A 24,116-nucleotide genomic window follows, 5' to 3' on the forward strand; every position below is an offset into this window, starting at 1 on the left:
TGTAAAAAAAAAAATAAATAAATAAAAAAAAGTTTCTGACTTCCCACTTCCCATTTCATGGTATCCAAATTCTTGGGGCTAGAGTTTTGGCTAAGTGTGTTAAGCCACTGTCTTCAACACTGGCATCCATGTATAGGTGCTGAGTCCTAGCTGCTCTGCTTCTGGTCCAACTCCCTGCTAATGTGCCTAGGAGAGCAGCAGAAGATGGTCCAACTGCTTGGGCACCTACATCCATGTGGGAGGCCTGGATGGAGTTCCAGACTCCTGGCTTTGGCCTGGCCCAGCCCCTGGCCATTGTGGTCATTTGGAGAGTAAACCAGCAAAAGGAAGATTTCTCTCTCTGTCTTGTCTCTTCTTCTGTCTGTAACTCTATCTTTAAAATAAATAACTAAATATTAGAAAAGTAAGGTAAAGTAATAGTATCCAAATTCTTTACCTTGGTCCATAAGGCCCAGCCTGATTTGGTTCATGGTTACCTCTCCAACTTCATCTACTTTCTTTGAAAGGTGGAGTTACAGAGAGATGAAAGACATACAGAGATATACACCTTCCATCTACTGGTTCACTCCCCAAATGGCCACAATGGCCAAAGCCAGGAGCCCAGATTTCTTACAGGTCTCCCATGTGGGTATAGGGGCCCAAGGACTTGGGCCATCTGCTGCTGCTTTCCCAGGCACATTAGCAGGGAGCTGGATTGAAGTGGAGCAGCCGGGACTCAAACTGGTGCCCATATGGGATGCCAGCGTTGCAGGCGGTGGCTTAACCTGCTGCTCCACAGTGTGGCCCCTCCAACTTCATCTCGGACTCTTCTTTGCTCCAGCTTCTATTGCTGCCTATGTCCTTCTTGCCTCAGGGCCTTTGCATGTGCTACTTCCTATGCCTGGAATGCTCTCCCTATGCAGCACTCCTAATCCCTTTCCTAGTCTTCTGAGCTCATATATGAACTCCCCAGATTGCATTTTTAAAGGGGATCCCTTCCCTTGTGAGTTACTATTCCATTGTTTTCTTTTTTAGCACTTATTACAGGGCATACTCATTTCATCCTAATTAAATGTGGGCGCTATAGAAGCCAGGACCCCAGACCTGCTTTGCTCACTGCTGCATTCCAACATGGACCACAGTACTGATACATAATCACTGCTCAGCACGGATTTCTTGAGTGAATGAAAATATAAACAGAGCAGGCAGTCTAATGAGCTTGACCATTTTGCCTTTCACTGTTTTGATTGCAAAAGACCTTGCTTTCAAATGTCAAGGATCTCAAACAGGCAAAATGGGGTTCTGTGAGAGCAGCTGTGTGACTCACAATATACCTTGGTTTGTTTCTAACAGATGACACAGGGGCAAGAGGTGAGGGCAGGGCAGGCTGGGGAGAGGATGTGTAATTTAATCCCTGAAGGCATCTTATGACTACAAAAAAGTTATGTCATCAAAAACGAGGAAAGCTGAGAAACTGTCCTGACCAGGAGGAACTGAGTCACTATAACTAAACATAACTGGTAGGAGGTGGGATCCTGGAACAAAAGAATGATTTGAGGTAGGAATTAAGGGAATCTTTAATGTGTTGATATTAGTTCACTAATTGTAACAAATGTACCACACCAATGTAAGATGTTACTAATAGAACCCGGATGCAGGAGAGGGGTATATAGCAACCCTCTGTACCACCTGTTCAATTTTTCTGGAAATATAAAACTAATATTTGAATTAAAATCTAGAAATTAAAGACTATTTTAAATAAAAAGCAATGTTATCTAAACTTTCATTTGACGTACACTGTTCCTGAGGTTGATAATGGCAGTTAGCAAAGATCAAATTCCTATCATAATTCAGCAGGCACTGTGAAATGTGCCATCACATTTAATCCTCGGAACAACATGAGGTGGAGGTAGCAGGATCTCTATGTGGCAAATGAGGCAATGGAGCCTTGGAGGTATCCAGAGATATATCCTTGATTACACAGCAAGTAAGCAGTAAATCCAGGAGTTGAACCAAGCCTTTTGCCATCTCATTTCCTCCCGAAGAACGCTGGCTTGTGCAAGATTGTTTGATTTGATTTCTGTCGTAGGAAAAAGGCTCCCTTATCTACCATGCCCTCTGTGCCACTTGTCTCTGTCCTCAAAGCCACAGCAACAGTCTGTGCACGGGCAAAATCTTGGCAATCTCTTCCCTGTCCTCCCCAGCTCCACCCTCTTCCTTCCAGCCCATTATAACGTGTCTGGTGGATTAGTCAATTGAAAGTACAGCTCCTTTTCTATTACTCCCTTCCAAAAATTCCCTATGCCTTCCTGGAAAAAGCCAACACTACCTTCACTGACCCCAAGTGAAAAGTCATCTTTGACTGTTCCCTCATCTTTCCTACAGCTATGGGGGTGTTTCTACTTCTCATTTCTTAACAAGCTCTCTTTCTTGTCTATTCTAAATTCAACAGTACTTCTTAACGTAAAACAAAACAAAACATAACAACAACAACAACAAAAACCCACAAATAAAACAAAGCAGCCTGGCAAGTCCCAGGGAAATTTACATAACTGCTGAGGTTCAGTCCAGATCCTCAGAGCATCTTGTGTGTAATGAAAAAGCAGATATGTCATCCACCATCACATAAGCAGAGTGAACTAAATGCTAGCCTAGAGGAGGTGAGCACCAAGGGAGGGAGTGATTATCCAGGAGAGCATCCTAAAGAAGGGCTGAGGGAGCCCATGGGCTGAGTAGATTTTGACATGGAGAGGAGAAAGCATCCATATGTCCTCACTCCCAGAGAGCCCCTATCTCAGCTCTGTCTGCCCCAAATCAAATCCTCCTCCAAGCCCTACTTCTCATCTGCACCTTTCTTGGCAACCCCCCCCCCCCTTCACAACACTCATTCACCCTATCTAACTTGTGTGAAAATTAACTGTCTATACCTTATTTTTCTTACTAAGCCAGAAGGTCTTTTGAGGAAATGGAATGCATTCATTTCATTTTTGCTTCTCCATCCATTGAGCTCAGGACTGGATCATCTGGTGATTGTTGTAATTGTGATTTTTGTGGAGATGGAAAACTATCAAGCATAGCAGATGATTTTGTATAGTGTTCATCGGTTTCCAGGTGCTATCCTAGGCACTCCACAAGTAAGCTAACTCATGTGACCCTTACCACACCCTAAGTAGTAGTTCCATGTCGCAGGTGAGAAAACTGAGGCAAAGGAGGACCAAGTAACTTCCCCAAGAGCCCCAGCCAGTAACAGGGTGGTGACAATATCATGAGCACATTTAACAAAGGGACCTAACCGAGTTTGTCTACTCAGAGGTTACCCTGGCAGAGTGACATAGAGCTGAGGCCGGGAGAGCGAATGAGAGTTGGTCAGGCACAGGCCACTGTGGGGTGTTCTGGGCAGGGGAAAGGGCCTGGCTGATCTGAGGAACTGAAGGGGGTTAGCAGGGATGGTGTCGAGGTCAGCAGTGGCCATGTTAAGAAATATGGGTTTTAGTCTAAAAGCGATGTACACTTTAAGTGCGGAGTATGATGACTAGACTGGAGCTTTTAAAAACTCTCTCCCCGTAGCCGTGGGACAGAGCAGCTTCCGGGGTCCTGGGAGGACTTTCCTGAGTGGGCTTAGGGGACAGGACGGGGAGCTGAATGCGAGTGTTGGCAGTGCTGTCAGATTTGCTGGCTGTTGGACTGAGAAGCAGGAGAATGTGGACACAGGTCTGGCAGCTGGGAGAGGTGGAAATGTTAACCACAGCTCTAGGAAGAGTCCTAGAGCTTGAGCGCCTGGGCAGGGGTTGGGGAGTGGGGGTTGTGGTGCCTTCAGTAAGATGGGGAGTTCAAGTTGAAGGGGAAGACGAGGAGTGACACCTTGGCCATTGGGAGTTTGGAGTCCCATAGGACGCTCCAGCTGAGTGAAGAGTTACGCAGGCCCCTGGGTGTCTGTGTAGAGGATGATCCGGGGCCATGAGCTGAGGCTTCCTCACGGCCTCGGGCTTGCAAAGAACAGACGGCAGCCAGGCCCGGCCCCAAGCAGCCCTCACGTTTGAAGGTCCTCACGGCTCCAGAGGTTGCTGTTGGGAGCATTTCCTCATCCTTCCTCATCCTCCGCTTCCTAGGAGAGGTGTAGGGGCTTTCCTCTGCGGCTCCCCCGCAGTCGGCACCGCGCGACCAGCTCCAGAGCAAGGCTGACTGGAGAGGCAGGGGAAAGGGGCTAGGGGACCCGCAGCGCTAATGGAGGCCCAAGACCCCAGCACGCGCAGCGCTCTCCGCGGAGCTCCGGGAAAAGTCTGCGCCGCCCGAACCGCCTTGCGCGGCACCCGTTCTTTGAAACTTCTTAGCTCCTGTTAACCCGATCTCTCGGTGTAGACACGTTGTGAGTGGGCCGCAAGAAGAGTCCACAAGGGAAAGGTCGTTTACAGAGACGGTTTTAAAAATCCCGGGCCCTGGGGGGGAGGACGAGGATGCAACGGCCCTGCAGCTTCCCAGAGATGCCCCTGGCTGGGAAGCTCTTTCCTTGGGCGGGCACGAGGGGCGCGGGCGCACCCCGCCCCGCGTCAGCGCCGCTTCCGGAAACTCCACGCCCCTTGCTACTCGGTTTCCCCGGTGGTTCCGGAAGAGCGCGGAGGGCTGGGACGGCGTGCAGCGGCCGGGGGCGCGCGCAGGGGACTGGGCACAGCGAAGCGCTTTGTTCCTGGTTGTTACTGGCGCCTACGGGCTCGCAGCGGAGGCGTGGAGCCCGGGCTTGGGGCGCCCCCGGGGGATCTGCCGGGGCTGAGCGCGCGGGGCGGAGCCGCTGGGCCCCAAGCGCCTGGGTCGAGCTTGGCCGGCGGTCCAGGCAGGAGCTGGAGAGCTCGTGCGCCCGCGCGTTGGGAGCCGAGTGGAGGCCGCTGGGGGCCCGACGGCCCTAGACGCAAAAGGCGGCAAGGATGAGGGAGCAGCTGCGGGGCGCACGGCGAAGGGAAAGCGAAACCCGCGCGCCCGGCCGGTGACAGAGTGAAGGCGCCGCGCCGCCCTCCCGACGCCGGCGGCACCCGGTCCTGCCCGGCTGAGCCCCGCGCCCCGCAGCCATGGCCATCGCCCACCTGGCCACGGAATACGTGTTCTCGGACTTCTTGCTGAAGGAGCCCGCTGAGCCCAAGTTCAAGGGGCTGCGGCTCGAGCTGGCCGTGGACAAGATGGTCACCTGCATCGCCGTGGGGCTGCCACTATTGCTCATTTCTCTGGCCTTCGCCCAGGAGATCTCCATCGGTAAGATCTGGGGGCCGGAGGGGCTGGGCCAGCCTTATTGCGAGCTGTGGGCTCCGAGGGGGTGGGATTTTCCGGGGACTCAGGTCTGGGACTCGCCCAGATTTGGGGTCCGAAGCGGTTTGAACCCTTGTCAACCATGCTCACATCCCTCACTCCTCAGTTCCTTTGTTCCCTGCGCCTGAATGATCAGACTGTGGCTTAATAGTTCGTGTTCCGTCTGCTTGACGGATTTACCACCAGATTTGCCAAGAACCAGCGTCTCCCCCCCCCCCGCCCCACGTTTTTACCTCCCCACCCCAGCCCCCGTGTTTGTAAAGGCACCTAAAATTTTGTGCCAGAGAAGTTACTGGGTAGCTGAAGGCAGAGGTTGTGACGACAGGTGCTCCATGAAACTCATGGCCTCCCTCACTCCCTTACATTTCATTGGTACTCCCTGAGACTTGAACTGTGGAGTGACAGAAAGCGCCTGCCTTTGGACAGCAGGATTATGAATGTGAGATGAGCAAGTCCCCCTCATGTACGTTTAGATTGTGCATCTTAGTACCAGATTGGCAACCCTGGTGGTTTGGGAAGGGTCACGTCGCTAAGTGGCTCCTGTTCCTCAACAGCTGTTGAGACTTTGGGCACAGGAGAGAGTGTTAATGACTCAACAGGAAAGTGCTGAAGTCAGTTCTGTAGTGGGGGAGACCAGGGGCCCTGGACCTTGGGGAGGGCTTCTGTCAGAGGGTGGGCGGGAGTTGCAGGAGCACAGGTGAAACCTTGGCCGAGATTTTGAGACAGCTGAGGGCATTCGCGTTCCTGTAAGGGGAGACACAGTGGCTGTCCTAGCCAAGGCAGGAAGGTTAGTAAAGGTTCCTGGGTTAGTTAGGACAGAAGAGCGCGCCCTGACGGACTCAGGCAGGTGAAGTGATTTGAACAGACAGACTGGTAGAAAGCAGCAGTCAGTAGTCAACAGCCTGGTTGTGGCAAGCAGGGTCTGCATGAGAAGGAGCGGAGAGGATGGAGCGAGGGGACCTGGAGGCCATGGGGTGGGAATCCACTGAGGTCTTGTACATGGTGGTGCAAAGAGTGATGGGAAGGGATGGCGGTTTCTGACAGATCAAGGAACAATAAGAAGCACTTGGGTACCTGAGTTTTTATTTTTGCCATTTATTTGAAAGGCAGGGAGACAGGGAGAAAGAGATCTTCCACCTGCCGGTTCATTCCCCAAAATGCCCGCAATAGCTGGGGCTGGTCCAGGCCAAAGCCAGGAACCCAGAACTGAGTCCAAGTCTCCCATGTGCATGGCAGGAACCCAAGTACTTGAGCCAAATCCACTGCTTCTCAGGGTATGCTTTACCCGGAAGTTGAATCAAAAGCAGAGGCAGGACTTACAGCAGGATGCGGTTTAAGTATAGGATGTGGGCGTCCCAAGCAGTGTCTTAACCGCCTGCCCAGGCTGCCTGGATTTTAATGGGCCCATCATAGGCAGAAACTGGTTAAACTTGTTGTGAAAGTTGTAGGCTTGATTGATTGGAGGTTGATGATTGTGTTGATGGAAATAGTGGCATTGAAGGAAGCATTGGTTAGAAAAGGGTGATGTTGGATTTGACCTTATGGTCTGCAGTACTGTTGTTCCTTTGGGCAGGAGGTGGCCAAATTCAGTGTGGAAAATAAAGTTTCAGTTCTGCTGAACTTTGGGCAGGCGTAGTCAGCAGGGTTTCCCTTTTGCTTTCCAGATGGCAGGAGATTGAATCTTCCAGCTAAAAGGAAAACCACAAGTAGCACGGGTCCGGGAGATAATCTCTTCTTTCAGTGGTTGCCCCTTAGTACTGTAGCTCGTGCTGATCCCAGTGCCAGGCACCAGGGCCACAAGAATACATGAGGCATGGTCCCTGTTCTGGAGGAACAAGTCTTGGGCATTTGGTGGGGACAGAGAGCCGGAGGGGAGGAATTAGTCACTCTGTGTGACCAAGCTACACCTTAAGTCCATGTACCAGAGGACTCGTAAGTCCCCTTCCCTAGTAATGCCTTAAATACATCCAAATTGATGGGTTGTCTGAGAGGCATTCTTGGGGATCATAAGTGGGTATACCCAGCAAGGGTCTTAGCTCCTTAAGCGTGTAGCACTGCTGTACGTTGAGGGGGATCAGACAGGATTTTGAGACAAGGTCCTCTCCCTGCCCTGTGAGAACTTACCATGCAACTGGGCACCAGAACAGATGTGCTAGCACCATTCTGCGTCAGTGATAGACGGCTGTGGCACTCTGAGCACCAGGCGAGGGAAGTTTGGCAGGCATTTAGGGGAAGAGCTGTGGAGCAGACTCCCATGGGGTCTGGGCCTGGGGACAGGTGTGCAGCATGAGGCCATCAGGACCGGGGAGGACCTATCAGCCTGAGTATGCATCTAAGTAAGCCCAGAAGCAGAGCGTTAGAGACGAGGGAGACTGGCACGGGAGGAGTGTGTCATGCAGCACTTGATGTACGTGGAGCAGTCACTTTGCCTACCACATTGGTCTAAGAGCCCAGGCCCAGAAGGCACGTGAGAGGGCTTGCGAACGTCAAACCTGGCCTCATGGATGCCTGCATTCATTACTCTTTCATTACTTTACACACTGCACTGCAGCCTGCCTGTGGGGCTGCCTCACCTGCAAGATACTTAATGTACGGATCCCTAGAAGCTGGTGCATCGCGTGGCATGCAGAGAACCCTGTGTAAACATCTGCTGAGTCAGTGGAAGGTGATAGCTCTGGCATCATCGCCTCTTATTGAGCCAGGTGTATGTGGTGCTGTTCTTGGCAGCGGAGCGTCAGACACGTGTGAGCTGCGGGCTCTGGCTCTCGGAAGCACAGCCAGCAGAGAAGTTGACAAATAACTGTCTGGATACAGGAGTCACAGAGTCTGGGTGGTGTTGGAGGTGTGTTCCAAGGCCTGGGCTAGCGGGAAGCAGATGGAGAGGTTGCTTCTGACTCAGAACAACGTAGGAGTTCAGGACAGGAAAAAGTGTTGCATTGAGCCCCAAGGCGGGAGTCCCTGGAGCACGCAATTGACTTGAAGTAGGGAGATGTGGGAGCGAGTGTGGTCACTGGAGCCTCAGGGCACCATCTCCTTGAGAGGTGAGAGCGCGGAGACTATGGATGGCCCGTATGGAAGGGAATGCAGCAGTTCTTATTGTTTTCTCATTTGCTTGGGGTGTGTGTGTGTGTGTGTGTAAAATTTGAAATGAGAAGATCACTGTTAATGCTTATACTAGTCACAGCTGTCACATGTCCTTCTGCTATGATTTGAATCTGATCCACCCCCAGTGCTCATCAGGCATTTAATCCCTGTAGTCTTATGTTAGTGAGAATAATAAGGTGGAAATTTTAAAATTTTATCTGACTGTGGTGTTTTTTTTTTTAATTTTTTTATTTGCAAGACAGAGTGACAGAGAAGGAGAGACAAAATCTTCCATCAGCTAGTTTACTTCTTAAATGGCTACAACAGCCTGGACTGGGCCAGGAATTCTATCTGGGTTTCCCACATGGGTGGCAGGGCCCCAAGCACTTGGGCTATCCTCCTCTGCTTTCCCAGGCTCATTAGCAGGAAGCTGGTTTGGAAGTGGAGCAGCTAGACCTTGTACTGACACTCAGATATAGGTCACAGTTTAATCTGTGCCACAGTGCTGGCCCCGGTGTAGTGTTTATGGAGTACCATATGATATTGTATAATGTCGAATCAGGAAAAATGTCTTTTTCTCTTCCAACATTTAACTTTTCTTTATGTCGAACACATCCAGAATCCTATCTTCCAGTTGACCATCGGTGTTTGAGGTAGGGCCTTTGGAAAGTGATTAGATTAGGTTGTGGTCGTTGACATGGAGCCCTGGTGACTTTGTTAGGAGCTGGAGTGAGACCACACAGACAGGGACAGACAGACACACAGGTTGCCTGTCTTTCTTAAAGTGTGATGCTCTGTGTTGCCTTGGGACCCTGCCAGCACTGTGGCCATCTCTGGGCGATGCCCTTCGATCTTGAACCTCCAGATATGTGACCCAAAATAAACCTCTTTCCTTTAGAAAGTTAGCCTGCCTCAGATATTTTGTTATAATAATACAGCACTGGCTACTATATCTCTTTTCCACTTGTCTTAAGAAACATGTATTATAAAAATTCACCAATTAATTGTGTTATAAGATCCTTGAGCAGAAAATGGAAATTTTTTAGTAATTTCTGAAAACTAAAATTTCTATTAGTCAGTATTCTGTAAAATAGTATTTGGGTTGTAACTGGTTTTTACTTTAAAGAAACATCTTTAGTTTAAGAGCTTAGTTTTTAGCTCCATCTTCCATGAACTTGCTTTCTCCCACTCAGTAGTTTTGGAGGGTTTTCCATGTGAGTACATACGTGTCGCCTCACTGTTTTTTAACAGGCAGGACAATACTCTGTAGCATAGGATATTCTCAGCAAAATTCACACAGCAATCTCTTAGTGCTGGGAATTTGTATTCTTTCACAATTTCTACTCTTGCACAAATGCTCCCCTCCTTCCAACACTGAGAGGAAAGGAGAAGGAAACAATATGGGTTTCCAGACGAGTGAATCACTGTCCAGGATAGTTTTGCATTCTTGAGTTCCTATTTCAGATAAGTAGAAAAAACACTGCTTTATGCACTGTGCTACTCTACTTCCCTCTGAATGTGACTCTTATCAGGTTGACAGGTGTCCTGTATGCTCTGGGTTTTAAGAAAGAGAGGACCTGTTTTCCTGGGTAAAAATGCAACTTTAATTTGGGATTGCTGATACATGTTCTCATAACATACAAAATGTATCTTTCCTAACATCACTCGTTGCAGTTGGGTAACTGCTTGTATAATTATTTGATGATTACCATCTCCCCACCATACTGTAAGTTCATCAAGGGCAGGGACCTTTGTTCTGTGTTTTTTAAAGATTTATTTATTTGTGGAGCTGGTGCTGTGGCACAGTATGTTAATCCTCTACCTGAGGTGCCAGCATCCCCTGTGGGCACCGGCTCTAGTCTCAACTGTTCCTCTTCTGAACCAGCTTCTGCTGTGGCCTGGGAAAGCAGTGGAGGATGGCCCAGGTCCCTGGGCCCCTGCACCTGCGTGGGAGACTGGGAGAAGGCACCTGGCTCCTGGCTTCGATTTGGCGCAGCTCTGGCTGTTGCAGCCATTTGGGGAGTGAACTGACGGAGGAACGACCTCTCTCTCTATCTCTCCCTCTCACTGTCTGTAACTCTGCCTCTCAAATAAATAAAATAAATCTTTAAAAAAATTCAGTAAAGTGTGTGTAATCGAACAGAATGAACAGGGATGTGAGTATGAGTTTAGCACTCTTGAGTGTTGGTTATTATATTGTCTCTAAAATGAGATCTTATATCTTGAAAGATTCAATGTAAAATATAGCTGAGCAGCCTTGGGGGCGTTAGAGGGTGGAGTTACTTCATGCTTGGTTGTGCAGGCAGGTTGGTCAGGGCAGGCTGCTGATGCCTGAAGGAGGAGAGATTTTTGGAAGGGAAGGAGCAGGACTGGTGTTCAGACAGATACTTTTTTTTTTTTTATTTTTGACAGGCAGAGTGGACAGTGAGAGAGAGAGACAGAGAGAAAGGTCTTCCTTTTGCCGTTGGTTCACCCTCCAATGGCCGCCGCGGTAGCGCGCTGCGGCCGGCGCACCGCGCTTTTCCGATGGCAGGAGCCAGGTGCTTCTCCTGGTCTCCCATGGGGTGCAGGGCCCAAGAACTTGGGCCATCCTCCACTGCACTCCCTGGCCACAGCAGAGAGCTGGCCTGGAAGAGGGGCAACCGGGACAGGATCGGTGCCCCGACCGGGACTAGAACCCGGTGTGCCGGCGCCGCAAGGCGGAGGATTAGCCTGTTGAGCCACGGCGCCGGCTCAGACAGATACTTTGTTAGGGAAAAACCTCTGTGCTAGGGATGTGGGGCAGTAAGAGTGCTATGTACAGGATATTCCTTGGGAATTTGGGGAGACCAGCAGCAGAGTTCTTTCTTTTTAGATGTATTTATTTGGAAGGCAGAGTTAGAGAAGGAAAGATAGATATCTCCCATCCACTGGTTCACTCCCCCAGATGGCTGCAATAGCCAGGGCTGGGCTAGGAGCTTCATCTGAGTCCTCTGTGTGGGTGCAGGGGCCCAGGCGCTTGGGCCATCTCCCACTGCTTTTCCAGGCACATTAGCAGGGAACTGGATCGGAAGTATGGCAGCTAGGACTCGAGCTGGTGCCCATATGCTGGCTTTATCTGCTATGCCACAGCACCAGCCCCGCAGAGCTCTGTTACTGAGAGTTTCCAAAGTGAATCTAGTGCGTTCTGATGCAGAGAGCTGGGGAAAGGTGATGTAAGCACCACCTGTGGCATGAATCCTAGCTTGTAGTAAGGTCAGTGTTTTAGCCCTCTGGGTGGGAGCCGCAGGATTGCTCCAGTGTTTGAAATAGCCTGCTTGTCTGATACAGATGATGTTCTGAAGTTTTGGTCTTTCATACCTGCCACAGACAAGTGGAATTAGAGGCATTAAAATTTTTTCAAAAAATTTTAAAGACATATTTATATATTTGAAAGGCAGAGTTACAGAGAGAAGGGTGGGGGTTGGGGTGGAGATGAATTCATCTTCAGTCTGCTGATTCAGTCCCCAAATGGCCACAGTGGCGGGGTCTGGGCCAGGCCCAAGCCAGGAACCAGAAACTCCATCCAGGTCTCCAACTTCGGTGGCAGAGACACCCATACTTGAGCCATTTTTCACTGCTTTTCCAGGCACACTAGCAGGGAGCTGGGCCTTGCAGAGAGAAGCTTAACCCACTGCACCACAACACTGGCCGCTGTTCAATTCTATTTTCTTTTTTAAGATTTATTGATTTGAAAGGCAAAGTTAGAGAAAAATCTGGGGCTGGGGCTGGCTGAAGCCAGGAGCCCAGAAGTACATCTGTATCGCCCAGGTGGGTGACAGGGGCCCTCGCACTTGGGCTGTCCTCTGCTTCCTTCCCGAGTGCATTAGCAGGAAGCTGGATCAGAGGTAGAGCAGCCGTATGGGATGCCAGCCTCGCCCATGGCAGCTTAACCCTCCATGCCACATTTCCAGCCCTCTTTTTTTTTTTCTAAAAAAAAATATTTATGCCTGTGTAGCTCATAATACTTTATACCAACTTTATTTTTGCCGCTAAATGACATTTAGATGTGTCATAACTCATGTGTCCTTTCTGCAGGTTTTTATGTGTGGACTGTGATTACTATGTCCAGTGGGTGAAACCTCTCATGTAGTTGGATCTGTCTTCTTTGGCAGACTTGCAATGACTGTGTAATGTTCAGTAGTTTCAGAAGATTGGAAAGTAAAACGCAAAAGACATCTCTACTCACATGAGTGTAAAATTTAGTTAGAAACAATCTAATATACATAAAACAGAGAAAAGTTGAAGGGAATGTGAAACGGCAGACAAAGCTTTGGAGAATCAGAGGTCCAAATTCATGTGGCTCTGGGTCCTAGACCCAGAATCTCATTCAACCCTCAGAACCGTCCCGTGGAGACAGAAAACAGAGTAGGTGACAGCCTCTCTCACTGATAGATAAGCAGAAGTAGCATCTGAAAACTTCACTTTCACAAGGACATAGAGCTGTTACGTTGCAAGCCAAACTCTGAATCCCAGCTGTTCCAGCCTTCTCCCTGCTGGTTCCCACAGCATCAGCTCCCCCACCTAATCCTTGCCAAGGAGCACTGGGAAGAGGTCTGTTTCTTTGGATGGCTTGCCATTTAACTGCACCTAAATTGTCCATGTGCCTACCTCTTTTATTAATGCCTTGGTCTCCAGTGTGAATATCCTGGCCCCTCCTCTATTTCACTATCACAGGAGGTTATCTATCCAAAGACAGGAGGATTTGTGAGTTCAGGAGTGAAAAAAGGCTGCAGATACTGCTGTGGGCATTTATTTAAACAGAAAGACAAATGACCAGAGGAGGTTGGTGAGTCCTCAGTTAAAGCAGTTAAAAGTTGGGGCCACCTGTTCTGTGTGGATCTTCCTCTCCCTTGCCGTGTGGGTGCTGCTGAGCCCCGAAGTCTCCGTTACCTGATTCTCATGCCGAATCGGTTGCTGGCTCCAGCTCTTGTCCACTCCTCTCCTCCCTGGCTTTGCTTGTTTCCTCTCTCTTTCCTATACAGGGTTAAATAAAAATGTCTTCCAAAAACGAAAATACACACACAAATACGGTCGTAAGGATATTTGAAAACCATGCAGTGTGGACTGGAGCTGGCTAGAGTAATAGTAATAGAGCAAGAAATGTGAGTTACAGATAAAAAACAAAGCTTTTGTAATGCTGAGGTCAGTTAAAATACCCTGGAACTTACCGGGATAGCATTCATTCCCTCTTAACATCCTGTGTTTCCCTTCCTTGCACACTGTTTTTTGATTTTAAAATACCCAGTGGGCAAGTTATTAAATATTTAATTATTTACTACCCTTTTCTTTGTCTTTGCATGCCAAAAAACAAGAAAAAAATGAGGCTACCACTGTGGGAAAACAAACAAAAACCCCTTCTTTGAAGTTAATGAAACCTCCACTTCTAGCAAAACCCACCAAGATCTTGGGCTGTCTCAGAATCTTGATTTGGACCAGCAGCGTCGTTTTTAAGAGCCACACATTAGACACTGTGCTTCCATAGCAGATTGCTCCCTTGTCACCCTTACTGAGGCAGTGAGGGTTTCGTTCAGAAAGGGGCCGGAGGAGCTGTTTGGGACCCTTGTGCCCTGGTTGAGTTAGGCAGCGCTGGGCCAGGTGGGCCTGGCTGTGAGCCACTGGGTTGCTGAGGACAGCAGGGCCCCATTAATTTTCTGTGGGAAAGGGGCCCAACAGATAATCTGGTGCCCACCACACCTGGTCCTGTGGGGCGGAGTGGAGAGGGCATTCTTCTCTTTCTCATTTTTTAACTCTCTCTCTAAAGCTTGTGCTCCTTTTTCTCTAAGTATTTAAATATATATACCTGATTATAAAGTTAAGGCTTTCTGTAAAAAAAATATGGAAAATATAGACAAGAACATAGCAGTAATTCCACTACCAGAGATAACTGCCAGTCCGTCTTGGTGCATTTTCCCCCAGGCTTTCTTATGTACACTATACTAAGGGTCTTCAGAAAAGTTCATGGGGAGGCAGGCATTGTGGTGCAGCTGGTTAAGCCACTGCCTGTGACACAAGCATCCCATAAGAGCCCTGGCTCAAGTCAGAGGTGCTCTACTTCTGATCCAGCTCCCTGCTAATACACCTGGGAGGGCAGCGGAAGATGGCCCAACTGCCTGGGTCCCTGGCACCCATGTAGGAGACCGGGATGGAATTCTGGGCTCCTGGCTTTGGCCTGGACCAGCCCCGGCTGTTACGGCTATTTGGGGAGTTAACTAGTGGATGGAAGGTATCTCTCTCTGTTTTTTTCTTTTTGTATCTCTGTCTCTTCCTCTCTCTCTGAAACTCTACCTTTCAAATAAATAATTTTTTTAAATCAGTGGAAACTGCATTTTATGTTAAAAAAAACAAACTGCATGCATTTTAACCTTTTTGTTTTTTGGCACCAAAATGAGCTTGTACTGACTTGTTAGAATATGAATAGGGATTAAACTGAAACCTGGAGAAGAGTGAGGTATCAGTTTGAAAAGGGCCCCTATCAGCAGCATGAATTCTGTGAAACTGAAACAAGAGCATCCACCCCGTTGTGCTAAAACTTGGGTGAAGAATGGTGAAATCCTTGACGCTTTACAAATGTTTGTGGCACAAAGGAACAGCGGTTTACAAATGGGTCACTTCTTTTTTTCTTTTTAAAGATTTATTTATTTATTTGGAAGCAGAGTTACAGAGAGGCAGAGAGAGAGAGAGAGGTTTTCCATCTGCTGGTTCATTCCTCAGATGGCCACCAACGGCCGAGCTATTCCAATCTGAAGCTGGGAGCCAGGAGCCTCTTCTGCATCTTCCATGCAGGTGCAGGGGACCAAGGACTTGGGCCATCTTCTACTGCTTTCCCAGGCCATAGCAGAGAGCTGGATTGGAAGTAGAGCAGCTGGCACTAGGCAGTGGCTTTACCTGCTACGCCACAGCACTGGCCTCATGGATCACTTCTTTAATAGAAGACTGGCAGTGTTAAAGAAGAAGCCTGAACAAGCAGACCGTGCACATCAGTATAAAGGAAAAAATTAATGGTGTTCATGCTGTAATTAAAGAAGACTGACAATAGAAGACACAAGAGCCAACTGGCTCAGCTGATACAACTCTGAAAAATTAAGGTGGAACAAACTTAGTGCTTAATGGGTGCTAGAATGATGACGAGAGCAGAGCTTCCAAAGGGCATTTTGAACAAGTGGGACCAAGATCCTGGAGCATTTCTTCCAAGAACTGGAACGGGAGATGAAACATGGCTTTACTCAGTGTGATCCTGAAGACAAAGCACATTCAGAGCCATGGTTACTCAGAGGCAGACGTGGTCCAGTCATAGCAAAGCCTGCTGGTCTGGAGCAAAGATCATGGCGACAGTTTTTTGGGATGCTTGAGGCGTTTTGCTTGTTGACTTTCTGCAGGGCCGAAGAATGATACTGATTGTTAAGAGTGTTTTCAAGGGCTGTGGCATAGCAGGTAAAACCCACCACCTGCAGTGCCTGCATCCCATGTGGGCACTGGTTCGAGTCCCAGCTGCTCCACTTCCGATCCAGCTCTCTGCTATGGCCTGGAAGGCAGTAGAAGATGGCCCAAGTCCTTGGGCCCTGGCACCTGCGTGGGAGACCCAGAAGAAGCTCATGTTTCCTGTCTTTGGATCGGCTCAGCTCCAGCTGTTGAGGCCAATTGGGGAGTGAACCATCAGATGGAAGACCTCTGTCTCTCTCTCTGCCTCTCCTTCTCTCTCTGGGTAACTCTGACTTTCAAATAAATAAATCTTTTTTTTTTTTAAGTGTTTTGAGAAAGCTAGCCAAAGCTTTAGCAGAAAAATGCCTGGGAAGGGTTCACTGAGAGTCCTCCAATGCTCCAGTTCATTCCTTGAGAGCAAATAAGGGCAAATTTGTGAGAATTTTGAAGGGAAGTCATTAGGCTTCCACCTTATAGTCATGATTTGGTTCCTTCTGACTTCATTTTTCTTTCCCTAATTTTCCCCCTAAAGATCTATGTATTTATTTGAGAGGGAGGGAGGGGGGGAGGGTGAGAAGAAGAGGGAAAGGGAAAAGGAAAGGGAGAGAGAATGTCTTTCATCTTCTGCTTCACTTCTCAAATGTGCACAACAGCCAGGGTTAGGCCAGGCCAAAGCCACGCCTGAGGACCTCCATCTGCTGCCTTGCAGGTGCATTGGCAGGAATCTGCATTGGATACAGAGCAGCCAGGAGTTGAATCAGCCACTCCAGTGTAGGAAGTGGGCATCCCCTGTGGTGACTGACCTGCTGCACAACATTGCATGCCCCTACTTTTTGTCTTTATGTTGTGATATCCCTTGTCAGTAGCCTTTGGAAACTCACTGTACACTTTTTTTTTTTTTTTTGACACGCAGAGTTAGAGAGAGACAGAAAGGTCTTCCTTCTGTTGGTTCACCCCCCAAATGGCTGCAACGGCTGGAGCTATGCCGATCCGAAGCCAGGAACCAGGTGCTTCCTCCTGGTCTCCCATGCTGGTGCAGGGCCCAAGCACTTGGGCCATCCTCCACTGCCTTCTCGGGCCACAGCAGAGAGCTGGCCTGGAAGAGCTGCAACTGGGACAGAATCCGGTGCCCCAACCGGGTCTAGAACCCGGGGTGCCAGCACTGCAGGCAGAGGATTAGCCTAGTGAGCCATGGTGCCGGCCCTTACTGTACAATTGTAAGAGAATAAGAATAAAGAGGCAAATCCCAGTGTGAAGCTATTGTGGAAACAGGTTCCACATCAAGAATCTCCTCCTGCAAAAGATCTCTGGTTCCACAGTGGCTAGGCTACCTGCTGAGAATTGGTGCTCTAGAGTCATTCCTGAATGGGTTGGAAGTCACAGGGTCAGAGCTGGTGTAGTGGGTTGGGCCACCGCCCATGTTTCCTGCATCCGTTATGACTGCCGGTCTGTGTCCCAGCTGCTCTGCTTCCAATCCAGCTTCCTGCTAATGGCCTGGGAAGAGCAGCGGTTGATGGCTCAATGTGTTTGGGCCTCTGCTATCCACATAGGAGACCTGGATGTAGCTCCTAGCTTTGGCCTGACCCAGTGCTGGCTGTTGCAGCCATCTGGGGAGTGAACCAGCATATGGAAGATCTCACTTTCTCTGTCTCTGTCTCTCCCCCTCTCTTTATAAATGATTTTCAAAATAAATAATTAAATCTTTTTAAAAAAGGGAACTCACAGGGTCAGGTCACCTTTTATATTTACAAGGTGCTTCTAATGGCCCTTCAGAATTTATACTCTTTCAGAATTTACTTTATTTGAAGGCAGATTGGCATAGAAACACTAAAAAAAGATCTTCATCTGTGACTCCCCCCCCTTTGTAAAGATTATTTATTTATTTGAAAGGAAGAGTTAGAGGGATACACACACACACACACACATACACAGATCATCCATATGCTGGTTCACTCCCAGATGGCCACAATGGCTGCTTTCCCAGGTGCATTAGCTGGGAAGTGGAGCAGCTGGGGCTCAAACTGGAACTCTCTGGAGTGTAGGTTTCCTAGTTGGCAGCTTAATCCACTTCACTGTGCCATCTCTACTGGTCACTCTCTTTTTTTTTAAGAGTTATTTATTTATTTAAAAGGCGAAGTTACAGAGAGAGGGAGACACACACAGATCTTCCAGCCCTTGGCCTATTCCCTAAATGGCTGGAGCTGGGTTGATCCAAAGCCAGGAGCCAGGAACTTCTTCCAGGCTCCCACATGGGTTCAGGGGCCAAAGGCCTTGAACCATTCTCTGCTGTTTTCCCAGGCACATTAGCTGGACAGGCAGTAGAGCAGCCGGGACTTGAACTGGCGCCCACATGAGGTGCTAGCACTGCAGGCAGCAGCTTTACCCACCGTGCCACTGCGCCAACCCCTGCTGGTCACTGTTAATGTAGGGGAATGCTGCTTTCCCCACCTCTCTATGGATACTTAACATTCTCAGAGTTTTGAGTTTCCATTCTTTTCTATTTTTATTTTTTTAGGATTTATTTATTTGGAAGGCAGAATGAGAGAGGGAGAGACAGATTTCTAGCCACTTGTTCACTCCTCAAATGCCCACAGCAGCTTAGGCCAAATTCAGGAGCCCAGAATTCCATGTGGGTCTCCTACATGGGTGAAGGACCCCTAGTACCCTGGTACTTGGGCCATCATCCGCTGCATCCTAGGCAGTTAGCAGGGAGCTGGATCTGAGGTGGAGGAGCTGGGACTCTGATGTGGGATGTGGGTGTCCTGAGTGGCGGCTTAACCAGCTGCACCACAGTGCCCACTCCAAGTGTGCCATTCTTGCAGCTGAGGTGGTATCTCATCGTCTTGGCTTCTGGCTCCCTGCTATACTGGGACTTCCCAGGACCTATTCTGGGCCCTTGCTGTCAGTCACGCAGCAGAGTCTGGAGCCTGCCTCTCCTCTCCTGGCTGCCTGTGTTACAATTTAGCCTGGGCCGTTTGGTCCTAGAGAAACTGACAGTGCCAGTTTATTGCCCTTGGCTTCTGATATCTTGTCCCTTCTCTTCTGAAATCCATCTTAACTTTTTCCTTGAACCTATTTTTTTAAGCTAAAAGGTTAAAAGCCAGTTATTTGACTTCTGAGCCTTCTGTTTTGTTTTTAAATTTAGCCCACTTATAAAACTAGCAAATGCCATATATTAGGAAGTGTGAAAATGTCATTTTAAATGTTTTCTTTCTTTTGTTTTGATTTGAAAGACAAAGTTATATAGAGAGATGCTCCATCCACTGGTTCACCCTCCAAATGGCTACAAGGGCCTGGCCTGGGCCAGGCTGAAGCTAGGAGCTTCATTTGAGTCTCCCACATGAGTTCAGGGTCCCAAGCACTTGGGCCATCCTCTGCTGCTTTCCTAGGTGCATTAGCAGGGAGCTGTATCAGAAGTGGAGCAGCCAGGACTCAGAACTGGTACAAATATGGGATGCTGGTCTTGCAGGCAGCTTAACCTGCTATACCAGAATGCCAGCCCCTTAAGTTTCTTTTAAATGCTTACATCATTTCCACATTTGAAGACTTAGTATAAGAGTTTTTAAACTTTTTGAAAAGCACAGTGTGTTTCCCATGGAAAGGTTGCTTTTCAGAGAGAAAAGTTCTTTTTATTTTATTAATTTATTTATTTATTATTTTTTTTTAGAGGAAATGTTTATTGTCGAGTGGGGGAAGCCCAATGGGCCAGGGGGAGAGGGCGAGAGAGAGAGCAAGAGAGTAGGAGAGCATAAGAGAAAAAGAGAGCATGTGTTTGGGAACAGAATAGCTCCTGTTAAACCTTTGCCAGGGGTCGTGCAGCGAATCCCATTAGAGGGGGAGTGGAGCTGACACCTGTGGCTGGGCAATGTGTTCACCTGGCTTCCAGCAATGGCGGCTGGGGGCTAGAGCCCAGGATGATATCTGGGGTATAAATGGCGCCATAGATAAGACTGCACCATTTTACTAACATTCTCCCCCTCTTTTTTTTTTTTTTTTTTTTTATAAAACAAGAGTTGTATGGGATTACATCAGCCCCAAAAGTCCAGGAGGGGTAGAGGGACGATGATCTGTCTTCAGAGCTACTTCCTGCTGACATGGGGCGACGAGGTTCTCTTCACTGGCATGGGGCCATGTCTCAAGCCGCTGTCTCCTGGGTGGGAGCCAAATATTTCCCTGTAGCAGCATTGCGACCGCCTGGTTGCTGAAGGCTTTGGTTCCTTCCGTTATCAACTCCTGTAAACACTTAAACAGACACGGTAGTATAAAAGACAGGGTGAGAATAGCAACCAATGATCCTAAAAGTAGTATTAACCAAGTAATGAGAGGATTTCAGAGAGAAGAGGAAATGAGGAGGGGGTGGTCTCTGGACCCTTGTGAAGACTGTTTGATGGACATGGTTTGAAGCTGACCCCAACCAAGACAGGGAGAAAAGCCACTCATCCTTTGTGGGTGGAGGGGTTTGTCTGTAGAGAAAATTCTGAACAACCATACAACATTAAGTAGGGGAGAGGACCATCAATACACACAGGTCAGGAGCAGAGCCATTGATGTTAGAGTAGAGGCTATGATTACAAAGGAATGAGGCCCTAAGTGGGCTAGACAGGGTGTAGAACAAACAACAGTCATTATTAGAGGATCTAAGAAAGGTGCTGTGTAAACATGAATAAGTTTTCTGATTGAGAGGCAAATAGAACCTGACAGAGGGCCCTGATAATAATCAGATGGGCTTTAAGGCCTTGTCATTTATGAGGCCCAGACCTATCTATCTCTTCACATGGGCACATCATAGGGGAGGTGTGAACCTCCTTGGGGAAGGCACTCTGTTGACTTCCATTACGGAGCAGGCCTCGGAGGAGAGCTGGCCAGGTAAAGGCAGGTGGCATCTCTAACAGGAAATTTACAGTTCTGCCTGCAATGTTGCTGACCCTACTGGCCATCCCCTCAGCTGCAGTGGTCACTTTGGAAGTTGGGCTGAGTGAAGGGCTTTTCAGCTTAGAGTCAACCGAGTCTGTGGCTCTGGCCTGAAGTTCTTTGACTCCAGGGTAGTTCCATTTCCAGTGATCCAACTCTTGGCTTGCAGAGCTGCCAGAGCTCATCATAAGCTGACTACTGCTGAAGCCTGGGCTTACTACATTGAAAGCCACTGCAGTGGACTGGCCTGTTGGGTCTCCTTGATGGCAGATCACTGTACATAGCAGCCTTAATAGGCCTGCCACCTATCTTTACAATGCTTCTGATGCCTGCCTTTCTTTTCCTCCTGATTTTTGTTAAATCAAATCAGAGGGTGCAAGTCAAGAGGGTGCTCAAGTCCCATCTGTAATCTTTGGTGGCCTAAACTAGAAGTCTATAGTCACAGGCATGTTCTGATAGTGGTTTTTCTGTGAGGTAGACAATGTCCATGAGGAAAGCTAGGTCCTCACTTTAAAACGTTCTCTCCCTTTGGTCTGAAAGGGAGGTTTTGCTTGTTTACTGTGCCCAAAGTTAAGTAAATCTAGCTGTGAAATAGTAATTTAAGCTCTCATTTTGGCTATGGTATTATTACAAAAAAATGTTAACTATCCCTTTTATAAGATCCAAAAATCAAACTGTGCATCTTGGAGAGTCCTTCAGTATAGAGTCAGTTTCCCATCTTGAAGAGAATAGAGAAGTAAGGGAGCCAGTCAGGCTTCCCAGATCACTTACTGACAATAACAATATCAAATGAAAATTTAGCAAGCAATTTCAACCATTATATTTATTTATTTATTTGAAAGGCAGAGTTACAGAGAGACACACACACACACACACACACAGAGAGAGAGAGAGAGAGAGAGAGAGAGAGAGAGAGATGTCTTCCGTCTGCTGGGTCCCTCCCCAAATGGCCACAATGGCCAGAGTTGTGCCCATCCAAAGCCAGGAGCTTCTTCTGGGTCTCCCATGCATGTGCAGGGCCCCAAGGACTTGGGCCATCTTCTACTGCTTTTTCAGGCCATAGCAGAGAGCTAGATCGAAAGTGGAGCAGCCAGGACTTGAACTGGCGCCCATATGGGATGCAGGCACTGCAGGCAGTGGCTTTACCTGATCCACCACAGCACCGGCCCTGAGAAAACTTCTTACTCTTGTGTCTTTGGTTGTTCTTTGCAGAACCTGTTAAATGAGGTGATATGTGGAAAGAGGCCTGACACTGAGTAGGCCCTCAGTAGATGGTTGGCCCTCAGCGAGTGTCAGCTGAGCGTCTGCAACCTGAGCATACTTGCAGGATTGTAAGCAGCCTGCAGAGCTGAGAGGGCCGCTCACGCTTCTCTCTTCAGAGCCGTGTAGCAGCTCTGCGGGCTCCACTGGCAGAGTGAGTGACAGTGGTGACTGTGGCTTGCTGCCCTTCCTTCCTCCAGTGTCCTTGGAGGGAGGAGGGCCCAGGGGCTGATGGTCATGACATTCTTCTTCTTAATAAGGCTTCATTCCTTTTCCATGAACACTCTGAGCCTTTCTGCTCTCAGCTAGTTTACTCTGCTGCACACATTGAAGGGAATTCTGGAACAGAAAAGGGTACCCTTTTAAGAATGAAGGAACGCTCCCTTGATACTCACTGCTTGACAGCAGGGAACAACCACAGGGTGCAGATGAAACTGGAGGCATGCAGCCTGGGGATTCGTCTCACCCGTACGGGGCACTGGGCTAAAATGAGTTATCAGATGCACTCTGGCTGTGACAGTGCGGTTCACACCCGCCGCACAGTAATTAGTCTTTTTTTTTTTTATCTCTTATCTCCATTCCTTCATGTTCTCATTCATTGGACGGAGTATGTGGTACACCAGGGATCACTCAGTTAAAAGGCAGACATGGTGCTGGGAGCCCACAGCAGGGTTTCTGGACTGTAGCTGTGCTAAGTGCTTTGGAAGAAGTGCCCCCTCCAGGGAGCCTCTCCTGGTCGGAGGTAATGAGGATGGCTTAGGAAATGCCACCTTAACCAAGTGACCCATTGCTGCGTCTCTTAGGGAAAGACAGGCAGGTCTTGTCAGAGAAACGGAAAGAAGAATCTGTCGGGCACCGGAAGTGGAGCGGTGTAGAGAGATCGGAGAAGGGGCAGAGATCTGGTCATGGAGGACCCTGGAGGGTTCGCACTTGAGAGCTCATCCAGGGAGAAGTCGTAGGGCTCTTAGCTGAGGGCATTTGAACTCTCTCCCAAATACTTGATGGGGAGAGGAGGAGACTAGCTCAGGGCTGCTGCTGTAAGTTCAGGCTTTCTTGCTGTGTGTGCTCTGAGGTCTGCTCCGCCAGGACTGCCTTGGGATCTGCCGCGGCACTTTGGCTGGGGCCGGCGTTTTGTAAACCTGGATCAGGAACTGTTGCTGGGAGCTGCACAGGCACGCCCAGCACCTCCCTCTTTTCCTGGGGAAGCTGGCACTGATGGGGAAGAGCCAGGGCAGGTTTGCCCTGGGGGCGCCCTGGTAGCTTTGGAAGCCAGGCCTGGCACAGGGAATGGGTGAGGGATAAGGCTCTGCCTGTCAGTTTAGGGGGCCAGGTCTGGGTGTGGGGTCTTGCTGGGTGGGCCCCAGCAGTTGGCCCTTGTTACCTGGCCCAGCAGCAAGCTGTGTCTGCTGAGGGCCTATAAGAAGCTTGCATGCTGGGAGGGCCCTGCAGGGGAGCAGCCAAAGGTAGGTGTCCCCTGGGGAAGTACTCACGTGCACCTGTACGCTTAGTCAGTGAAACAGTGGGGAAGACAGGAATTTGGGAGCCAGACTCCCTGATGCAGCCTGTCACCCATTCACTGTGAGAACTCAGACAAGTGGCAGGATTTCTGTGTGCCTCAGCTTTCTCATCAGGAAATGGAGTCCCAGGGTAGTGGGAACTGGGTGGAGTTCTCATGTGAGGGGCCCTGGAGTAGGTCCTGGAGCATGGATAGCACTCAGTGCAGGTGAGCAGCCGAACACGCCCTTGATCGTGGTGGTGGGCCCCTTGACAGGTGAGGAACTGGGGCCCTCAGGGGCCATGCAGTGTGTGCCAGGGGTGCACAGAGCTGGATTGGAGTGCAGCTGCATTCCAAAGCCTGGGTTCTCAGGCTGTGCACCCTCTGCCCTTTTCCTGTTATGTGCCCCGAGGACAGCAGCGTAGAGTAAGCTTGCACCCCAGCGAGAGGCAGCTAGTCTGCTGCAGTGGGATCACCCTTCCCCAGCTTCTTGGATTCCTGCTAGGCCAGCGCCTGCTCTGTTGGAGTCACGGTCATGCTCTCCCCGAGTCAGTGCTGCAGGTCATCAGGAACAGGTACACAGACTACATACAGCACTGAGGACACACCCCACTCCGCCCTGCTGAGTCTCCTTGCCTTTGCCACAGAATCA

At 49.1% G+C, this 24,116-nt stretch overlaps 1 protein-coding gene across 1 annotated transcript in view; it reads left to right on the top strand.

Moving 5' to 3' along the window:
- Positions 1–4,993: 4,993 nt before the first annotated feature.
- PANX1 (pannexin 1) overlaps positions 4,994–24,116 on the top strand; it is a 48,494-nt gene continuing 29,371 nt past the window's right edge. Inside the window, exon 1 of the mRNA XM_062196885.1 lies at positions 4,994–5,220. Coding sequence (XP_062052869.1) covers positions 5,040–5,220 — 181 coding nt within the window. The 5' untranslated portion in view covers positions 4,994–5,039. The remainder of the gene's footprint in view (positions 5,221–24,116) is intronic.

The sequence above is a fragment of the Lepus europaeus genome, chromosome 7 (genome assembly GCF_033115175.1).
Source record: "Lepus europaeus isolate LE1 chromosome 7, mLepTim1.pri, whole genome shotgun sequence".
NCBI lineage: Eukaryota > Metazoa > Chordata > Mammalia > Lagomorpha > Leporidae > Lepus > Lepus europaeus.